Consider the following 9,644-nt stretch of genomic DNA (forward strand, 5'->3'; position numbering starts at 1 on the left):
TGATGTTCCCTCCGTTACCGCAATTTGTGTGCGAAGTGAGTACTCGAGTAGCGGTATGATTGGTAATTATAAGTCAGGCCACATTCCCCACCCAACTGCTCGTACAGTAACTTACTGTGCCAACCTGGCTTCACCGGCAACACATGAGTAATCAAATGAAGAATGATTAGCTATGATGGCAGCCCCCTGAAAATCAGAACCCGTACCTCTCACCTCCGGAAATCTCTCTGTACAAGTATATGAACCAACCCTTCAGCTATCTAGCGTGAAAAGGTTTGGACTTCCCCAACTATTTTCGAGGAATGCTAGAAGCCCAATGAAGTGGATAAAGATACCATAGCTACCACAGAAATTTCTCGTCAATCCCTGCCATTTGCTTTTCCTCTAGACTATAGCACCGTGTAGATTTTTTAACCGTTGCGGCTACGGGTGTATTGAGAGCGCTCGCTTGATCCACTGTAGAGCTCCGCCCTCCCGGTATTTTTATGACTATCATAATATTATCATCATATCCAAGGGATGCGTGAAGGGGTGGAACTTTTGGGGTAGGATACCGGTAGATGAGAGTGGGTTAGGGTTCCAGGTGTTGGCTTTTGCAATTGAACCTGCAAATATTGTGATGATATCATACCATCCCGGGAAAGCGGATTCTCATTCCTCGTTGTCTCGGGGGTTGGTATTTATTACCATAGGCGATCTGGTGTTCCTCAATTCACCCTACCGCCTTGTCACTGGTCCCGGAAGCAAGGTCCAGTGGAACGAGTGCTCTGTCGTGACCGTCGCTTGGTAAGGTTCGCTACGGTAGCAATTCCCGGGCAACAACGGTTGAACGACAACCAGCAGACCAAACCGTTTGCATAACCACCTCGTGCTAAGCGGTAACTATTTTGTAGATGAGAAAAAAAAGTATACCGCCAAGTTAACCTATATCATAGGCTTAAAAGCAAAAAAGTTAAGAAATAACTATGATTATCGCACCAGAACCTCATCTCTACCATTACTATAATACTAACAATCGAGAGACTTGACTATTCTGCCCGGAACAGTTTATCACGTGATGCTTGTTCAGGGTCCTGGTGCACACCATGTACTAGTACAGTACTCGTACTCGTACTGCAGAGCCGTCAGAATTCATGGCCCTGTACCCAATTTTGTAATGGTTCAAAACTATTGTTTCTGGTTGTTGCAGAGCATCTTCAGGTCTATGGTACCGAACAGTCCCGTAGTCAAAAAGCAATAATTTGGGCCCGGATCATAGTTTGGGATATCCTAACAACGTCACGCCAAATAGCCCCTAAGCTAGGGACAGTGAATATATGATAGTTATCGGGTTTATAGAATAGCTGGGCTAGCTGTGGTGGTATCGTACTGTAGTGGTGGTGGTGGTGGTGGTTGTGCTCAATTGTGGCAGTCGAATCGCAGATCCGAATCAACCTGCGGTCGCTCGAGTGCTTTACGCGTCCTCGCGTTTTTCCTTCCTTTCGAAATTTACCACCGCGACACGTCCCTCTTTCACAACCAACCGTAAAACCCACAACGGACAAAAACATCACCACATCGCACACACGATTTTGCCCTTCACTCACGAAATAACCCCCGGCTGATCCATTATTCACAATGGACCACTCCTCAACATCCGAAACCATCGCTGAAAAATTCGGCAAACTCACCCCCGAAGTTCTCGGTGAACTTGAGAGTATGCTTAGGATTTACGGGATCGGTGCCGAGGAGCTGTTCTACAAATGGGAATCATACTGTATTAAGATGGGGTCGGAAGACACAAAGTTGAACTTGGATACTGTGTTGGTGTTCAAGAAGGATGTGCAGGAGTTATTTGGGAAGGAGATAAAGTCCAAAAAGCGGATGCACGTAGCGAATACCTCGAGGCCGGTTGCCCGAACGCCGAGGGTGAAGGCTACGGGGGACCATGTGGGATTGTTTGTTCTACCTATCAGTGCACGAGAGGGGTGATGGTTTGGAGGCTAATTGCTTTGGTGGTAGCTTGGATGTATTAGTGCCCACAACACCGAGGGGTGAGAAGGGGAGTGTCAAACGAAAGTTTGAAAAGGCACCGTTTGAAACACCATCGAGCAAGGCGGGCAGGTTTTTGGATGTGAATTCTCCGGGCGCAGCTATCGGGTCTTCACCGGTGGGTACTCCGCATAAGGCCGGTGGGCAACAAATACCGTAATACCTCCCCTCTTCATCTGCTGGTCTACATGCTGACGGGCCATTTCGTAGTTCTACACCTTTTGCGCAGCGAAAAAATGCGGGCAGCACGGTCGAAGTGCTCAACGAGCATATCCCTAAGCCTTCTCTCCCGCTTCCCGAATCATCGGCGGACGCCGAACTTGCGTCGTGGAATAGTCGGGTTAAGGTTGTTTCGATCGTGGAATTGAAGAAATTCTCCTATAGACCGATGCATCAGAAACTCTCCGAGGCCTCAGAAGTTATGGATGACCGGATTGATGAATTTATGGATATGATACAAGAGCACCACAAATTGGCGGACCAACAGTTCGGAAATCCTTCTACAGCATCGCCTTCTGAGATTATAGCTGTGGGAAGAATATCCTGTGACACCCTGGATGGGAAACTTTCGCCATCTTCCGTTCTGCTTGAAGCATCACGAAAGATGGGTGCCGGCTCGAGAGTCCGACTAAAGTTGGATGCGGTGCTGAGTTATTCGTTTTTCCCCGGACAAATTGCCGCTGTGAGAGGTGTCAATGCGTCTGGTGAATATCTGGCTGTCCGTGAAATACTTGATATCCCGAGGCTACCCCCCCCAACATCCTCCCCTAATGTGCTGCTAGAGACTGCCAATCGTTTATCAGCCGGGGGTCTTAACATCGTCGTTGCATCAGGACCATACACAACAGACGACAACCTACATTTCGAGGCGCTCAGTGAGATATGTAACAAAGCAGCTGAATCGTGTCCTGATGTTCTGATCCTGACGGGGCCATTCATTGATGCTGATCACCCTCTCATAAGGACTGGCGACTTTGATTTTGAAATACCGGACCGGGAGTATGGCGATGGTGGTTCAATGGAGGATTTATTCCGCGAAAGGATCTCCCCCAAGATAAGACTAGTGCAGCGCAGCATGGTACTTCTGGTACCAAGCGTACGAGACGTCGTTAGCGGGCACATATCCTTTCCCCAGGAGCAATTCAAGCGCCGACAATTGGAGTTACCAGTAGGTTACACCCCTGAGTGATCCGCGATGGACCGGGCTGACATAGGACACCTCCCTCGGCCTGTAGAACGTAAGATGTCTCCCAAACCCGGCCACCTTTTCAATTAACGAGATCGTCTTCTCCGTATCCACAAATGACATACTGTTCCACATGACTTCACAAGAGATCAGCCGGTAAGACAACCCCCCCTTTTTTCTCTTCCGGATTCCAACTCCCCACTCCTACCTGCCTACCTACCTCTCTCCCCTCCCATCCCTGGGGCCAAACCGATAACAAAATTTCCCACAGAAACCCCCAAGACACCAACCCCACCGCCCGTTTCTCAAAAGCCCTCATCTACCAGCGTAACCTCTACCCCCTTTTCCCGGGCCCCTCGAAGGAGCAATTGCCCCGTGGCGCGACAGGACCAAATCTAGACGTGCCGAACCTGCGGTTGGCGGACCTTGTAAGTCTTGCGCCGGACGTGCTCGTATTGCCCAGCATGCTGGCCAGCTCGGCGAAGGTGGTCGACGGCGTGCTTGTCTTGAATCCGGGGTTCTTGTCGAAGCGGATGGGGCCTGGGTCGTATGCCGAGATGCATGTTCTGCCACCTCAGGTCAAGGATGGAGAGGAGGGGGAGGAGGAGTTGAGCCATAGGGTTTGGGAGAGGGCTAGGGTGGAGGTTTTGAGGATTTAATTTCGGGGGAGGGAGAGAGAGAGAGTACATTGCTGGGAGGTATCATAGGTAGTAGAATAGAGATAAACCTTCCTTTATAGTGAATCAATGATTTTTGCTGGGAGGTGGGTAGTAGAATAGAGATAAACCTTCCTTTATAGTGAATCAATGATTTATGGGTGTTTGTAGAAACGTTGTGTTTCTGTTGTATAATACCAATGGGTGATTAAGATACATGGTGTGAGACGTGGGGAATGGAGGGGTACGATATGATAATGATATGCAACAGGTACAGATAGGGCTTGCCGAAGACCCCCCCCCGGGCTTGATCAAGGGTATAAACAAGGGTAATAATAATAAGGAGCTCTCATCAATACGCAGCACATCGCATCATTATAACGACCACCACCAAGCATAAACAAGGTCAAACACCACTGCTATAATCCAATCAATGAATCATAAGTGCTCCGGTCCCAGTCTGGTCAATCGGTCCGTTCGCTAATTCATTCACCCTCGTCAGACCCCGAGGGGGGTTCTGTCGGTATCAATAAGACGCATCTTTCCCGTTCATAGCACTAGGCTTCTTGGTATCATTCTTGACAGGCTTGCTCGGGACAATGGGTTCGGCTACCATGCCTTTGCTCTCGACAAAGGCGGCGGAGCGACTATAGGCAGGGTTTTGTTGGTAGTATTTGTCTGCGGTGCCGGATTAGCTTGTTGTTCCTGGGGAAAGTGGAAGGTGGAGGGGGGTACCAATGATGGGGTGTATCAAAACTGTCTGTTTGTTGATTGTTAAGATGCTATTTGTAGGCACGGTGACCCAGTCGCCTGATGTTTGTTGGTCAATGGAATATTGAAGGGGCGGGTTGAGCACGGTAAGGGAAACAAACCTCGCTCGAAGGTCAAAGGCTCACTGGCAACCATGACCAAGTCCTGCCCGCGATCATGCCTCTCCATACGATAGAAGCCTCCCTCCTTATACTCGTGAAACCTCGTTCCGCTCGAAAAGTACAGACTCGCTGCCTCGTCGGTCCTCGAGCAGACGTACCGTGTGCAAACGACCGAGTGTCCATCCGTAGCCGCAAAGTTCAAAAGGCTTGGCTCTCCGGTTCCGGCTTCATCCAATAATTCATTCAACCTTCGAATTGTCCCGAGCATCGCCTGCCTAAGCACACCATGTCCGAACCCTCCCCCTCCCCCTCCCCCCGCTCTCTCGTCCTGCACTTCAGGCGGGGACTTTGGCGAGTATCCCAGTGAATGCAGCGTATCTAAGAACAAGGCAAAAGCCCACTCACTATCCGTAGACCCCTCCACCATCAAAAAGTACTCATCTCGGATAGCATTGACGATGGCGCGCTTGATCTTCTTGAAGTTCGCAATGTGCCCGTTGTGCATGAACATGAGACTTCCGTAGGAGAAAGGGTGGCAGTTACTCTCGTTGAGGGCACCGCTGGTGGTGGCGCGCACGTGGGCGAATATGAGTGACGAAGCGGTCTTCTTCGCCAAGCGGGAGAGGTTGACACAATTCCAGGCCGGGGTGGTGGAGGTGAAGATGCATGGCTCGGTGGAAAGAGTGGGCGTGGTGTAGTAGCCCACGCCGAACCCGTCGCCGTTGTGGGGGAGGCTGTCGAGGCGTAGACGGCAGTCGTAGGATTGCGTTAGGATTGAGTGGGTTGGGTTGAGGATTAGATCTGAAAGGAGGATGGGGTTTTTACCCTTGTAGACTAGGAAGCGGCCTGGTTTTTGTTAGGCTGTTGTGGGAGTAGCTGGGGAGTTTTGGGGGCGCTAGAGGAGGAGGGGCAGAGGAAGATAAGATGCCTTACACATGGTGGTGGTGATGGGTGGCTTTCTATCTGCTCAATTGAACTTTAGCGTGATGTACCAGTAGTAGTGGAATTCTCGGCGGGCGAGGCGTGCGGTAAGAAGCGATCTAGAGGGTCGAGGTAGGAGGGGTAAAGGGCAAGCTGTGAAGAAAGAGCTGGAATAATCGCTTCACGCCAGAGGAAAGTCGGAATTGCCTCTCCATTGAATCCTGTTGTTTGTTTTTCTTTTTATTTGTCTCAGCAGAGGGGCAAAAAGCCGGTTCTTTTTCGCGGAGATTCCTCTCCTTGTCCAGAAAGGGGAATTCTGGACGTCTTGCGAGTTTAGAGTGAGGTTCAACCATTCTAGACCTCACGCGGGAGTGGGGGACACTGAATGGCGGAATATGATGCGATTTGCTCGATATTTGTCTTGGCAGGTTCAAATAGCTCAGGTTATCATATGGTAAATTTAGGTAGAGTACTGTGCGCGTACAGTATCCGTATTTGGCGCTTATACCAGGATTGGTCTGTGGATATATTTCTGATGGATAGTACTGTATTATACTGGTAGTCCTCTCGGACATGCATCTACGAAACCTATCGGTTGTGGAAGAAGGGAAATTCCGTAAACGGGGTTTTGCCGTTCTTTATTGGCTGGGAGGGGTATCTGTGCTAGTTTAACCAATACAGCTGAGTTCACCGGCTAACCCCTCGGCTCTGCCCGAGTGCAGTACCGGTAGGCACGAGTGAAGTATCTCGTTTTAGGAAGGGGTGGCCATCGCGTTACGGTATGTGTAGAAACTGCTCCCGAATGCTGGCTGTTAGCAAAACTGTTGTCACCTACTTTCCGGCTTGACATCCCGCACAGAGTACTGTACACAGACTTCACTCTCCATTGAACACCTCACCATGAACAACAAGCAAGCGTCGTACGAACGAGAGAGTCTTTTCTCTGCGCTTACTAATGCTAGCTGTCTCCTTGGGAGGTTTCGGTTTTGTGTACCGGGAGTTTAATTTTATAAGCTACCATACAGATTGATGCCGGGAAACAGAGGAAAATGATAAAACAGGTCAGGTCCAAACAAAAAAACAGTGTACTCCCTCGTCTGCCAAGAATACCTCCGCCACTCGATATTTTGCTGGAGTCCTCACCAAATATACGGCCCACGGGGGTATTCTTGGCAAAGATGAGTGAGTGTTCGAGCATGGAATGAGTGGATTCTAGTTTTTAGAAAAAGGAATATTTCTTTGGCCCCGGAAGCTTTTTAAAAAGGAGTTGCTTTGTGGTATCGGGATAAGAGAACTCCCCATGGTCAATATTCTCAGGTCGAGATTCACCTTCAGGGTACTTGATATCATACTGCAAGAGGATGAAAATAAGAATGGTCTTCATCCTCTCAGTAGCAAAGAAGCGACCAGGGCATGCATGCTTTCCATGACCGAAGGCGAGGTCGTTTGAGGAAGTAGTCGCCCAATAGTTGTTATTGCCTTCAGCTTCGAGAGACTTTTTGTACCAACGAAATCCATCGAATGTCTCTGGATCCTCAACAAAATCTGGATCGGAAGAAAACATTGAAGTGGGGGCAGTTATCAGGGTACCTTTCGGCAGGTAGGTGCCATCGGAAAGAGTAACGCTTTTTAGAACCTTGCGATTGAAACTGACTTCGCGAGGGATTAAGAACATGGCTTAAGAAAAAAAGGTAGTAGTATACTTACAAAGGCCAATCTTTCCTCTCATAGATTCTTTGAAAAAGCTATCGGTCTTCTTCATCTTGCGCAGAGCCACCCTGTCCAACACTCCGTTATTTGCGGAAATTATGGCTTCCATCTCCTCACGGATTGGTTGAATGCACTCCGGATGCGCAAGGAGGTCGAAGATTGCATTGAGAAAGGAGATAGATGTTGTATGAATTGCCGCCAAGCTAAGAACCAACTGCAGTTCAGACAAGCCTTTTGTAGTCTTGTGTTTCTGGTCAACGCGGTCTGAGAGCCATTGAAGCATGTCGTTGGGCTTCTGAAAAACGGTTCCATTCTTTTTTGCAAGACTCTCTTCTTCAAGGCGTTTTCGAATAACAGGAGCGAGGAGGGATTCCGCCTTTCTTTTATCCTCAGCGATGTCTTTTACTAAATTCCGAACATAGGAGTAGATTGGACGAATCGGTTTTGGCACACAGGCGAGCTTTGAGTGAGTCATGAAAACATGTCCGGTGAACACCATTGTGATGGTCAACCAATCCTCATTTCGACATAAAGGAAAGCCAACGAAGGCCCTGGCGCTCATACGAGCGACTATTCTTATGATTGTGGCGAAAACTTCCACTGATCTCCATTCTGTTTTAATAAACCTTATCAGCACCTACTATGGGACAGCCAGAATAGGTTAGGCAGAAACACTAACCATCTGTAGTACATTCTGGTAGCTCAGTATTCAAGGCAAACCGAGCCTCTTCTAGCATTGCCTCATTCATACTTCCTATTGATTGAATTTTCATCAGTATCTCTCAATATAAACACTGATGGAAATGCTTGGAGACGGAAGAAAGAAAAAGAACCTGCACTGGCTCGAGATTTTTCTTTCCTTCTAGTCCTGGTTCTAGTAACTGACGGCAAGATATGCAAGCGGTTTGGTGCTTTTGTATATCTGCCCGAATACTTTTTCTCACTGCAAGTGCTTTCTTTTAAGGAGTTCCTTACCGAGATTTTGGGTGAGTTTGATTCTCACCACATCCTCAACAAACGTGGTACCCACGAATTGATCTAAGCCAGTATAATCTCCCATCATGGTCTTTATCAACGCACATGATCAGTATTAGTGAACTCGCGGGTAATATTTAGAGTGATGGGGTGTCTACTTCGACCGCGGCGTGAGAAATGCTGATCGTGTCGTCTGGTGCATTAGAGAGCTCCTTAACTTGGTCATGTGTGAGGACAACCTTGTCGTAGCTGTAGGTTGTAACAACAAAGTTTTTTCCTGGGTACTGTTAAGATCGTATAGTGTTAATAAACTGCTTAGTCATACTAGTTGACTTGCTTTAAGATAGCCGATGGCTAATCATTGAGCAAGCAGTTATGTAGACTGACCTTGTAATAAGCATTCCTCACGATTTTGTATCCATTAGCGACAAAGCTTAATCTCGCCTTTAGTATTCCAATGTAGCCTGGGGATTCAATCCCAACAATTGGAAACTTTGTGCCGCTATGAGTCGACCATTCCTTCTTCAAGAGGATGTAAATCCCAAGGAAAAGCAGTGCAAGAGAGGTGCTGAAAAGAGAGTAGCCATAAAGCTTCTTCTCTTCAACGCTGTCGATGAGCTGTATAAAGACACCCATGATTTCGAATGTGGGTTGTTTGTTGATTAGGAAACAATAAGAGGTAGAGGGCTTGGTTGGGGGAGAGGGAAAGATTAGAAGTAATTCTTTTCTTTTTAAAGGCAGAGTTTTGAGGGGCATAGAGTAGGGGCAGGGGGTAGGAATGAGTGGCTCTGGTGGATACAGTATTCGCAAGGTCCTCGAGGTCTCCCGAGTCCGCCAAAAAGGCCGTACAGGACATGGCCACGATATACAGTCCATCTTGTTTGCGAATGTGCACGGCTGCAGGTTTTGGCGGGGGCCGGGTCCCGGAAAGGTGGGGTATCATCTTGCGCTTCTTACAGCTGGAGAGAGTAGGAGCTAGTGACCGGTTTCGCATGTACGGACGGACATGGAGTGCTCGGAATTTCTGCCTTTTCTTCTCAACTCTCTTTTATGTTGTCTCCTTCCTAGCTTAGTGGTGCTACTAGGTGAAACTTGTGTTGAATTAAGAATCGTGCTATGTGACTTGTTGCATGATCAAGTCCAGATAGCCATTTCTTTACTGAGGCCAATATAATGAGAAACCACCTGCTGGTGGTCATTCATACTTCTTGATGGCAACACATAATGCGAGTGACAGACAAGGGCCACAAGCACCAAACTGTCACCCACGCGCCCGGAATACTGCCCCTGCGT

General features: G+C 48.3%; 3 protein-coding genes; 1 reads left to right on the forward strand and 2 right to left on the reverse strand.

Annotated features, from left to right (window-relative positions):
- Positions 1–1,617: 1,617 nt before the first annotated feature.
- On the forward strand, positions 1,618–4,003 carry GSTUM_00007656001 (uncharacterized protein; the record flags this gene model as incomplete). XM_002839573.2 has 5 exons in its annotated part: positions 1,618–1,937; positions 2,002–2,187; positions 2,242–3,199; positions 3,267–3,373; positions 3,489–4,003. 5 exons carry the CDS (start codon positions 1,618–1,620, stop codon positions 3,874–3,876), a joined length of 1,959 nt encoding a protein of 652 aa, XP_002839619.1. The 3' UTR covers positions 3,877–4,003.
- A 29-nt stretch (positions 4,004–4,032) lies between these two features.
- GSTUM_00007657001 (uncharacterized protein) lies at positions 4,033–5,949 on the reverse strand. XM_002839574.2 has 5 exons: positions 5,679–5,949; positions 5,080–5,591; positions 4,746–5,016; positions 4,609–4,683; positions 4,033–4,551 (listed from the first exon to the last, which is right to left on the reverse strand). The coding sequence occupies exons 2-5, from the start codon at positions 5,248–5,250 to the stop codon at positions 4,400–4,402; spliced, it is 669 nt and encodes a 222-aa protein (XP_002839620.1). The 5' UTR covers positions 5,251–5,591; positions 5,679–5,949; the 3' UTR covers positions 4,033–4,399.
- Positions 5,950–6,650: 701 nt separating this feature from the next.
- On the reverse strand, positions 6,651–9,097 carry GSTUM_00007658001 (uncharacterized protein). XM_002839575.2 has 6 exons: positions 8,739–9,097; positions 8,510–8,635; positions 8,352–8,442; positions 8,056–8,130; positions 7,374–7,988; positions 6,651–7,319 (listed from the first exon to the last, which is right to left on the reverse strand). Exons 1-6 carry the CDS (start codon positions 8,985–8,987, stop codon positions 6,886–6,888), a joined length of 1,590 nt encoding a protein of 529 aa, XP_002839621.1. The 5' UTR covers positions 8,988–9,097; the 3' UTR covers positions 6,651–6,885.
- Between the last annotated feature and the right edge of the window lie 547 nt (positions 9,098–9,644).

The sequence above is a fragment of the Tuber melanosporum genome (assembly GCF_000151645.1).
Source record: "Tuber melanosporum whole genome shotgun sequence assembly, scaffold_38, strain Mel28".
NCBI lineage: Eukaryota > Fungi > Ascomycota > Pezizomycetes > Pezizales > Tuberaceae > Tuber > Tuber melanosporum.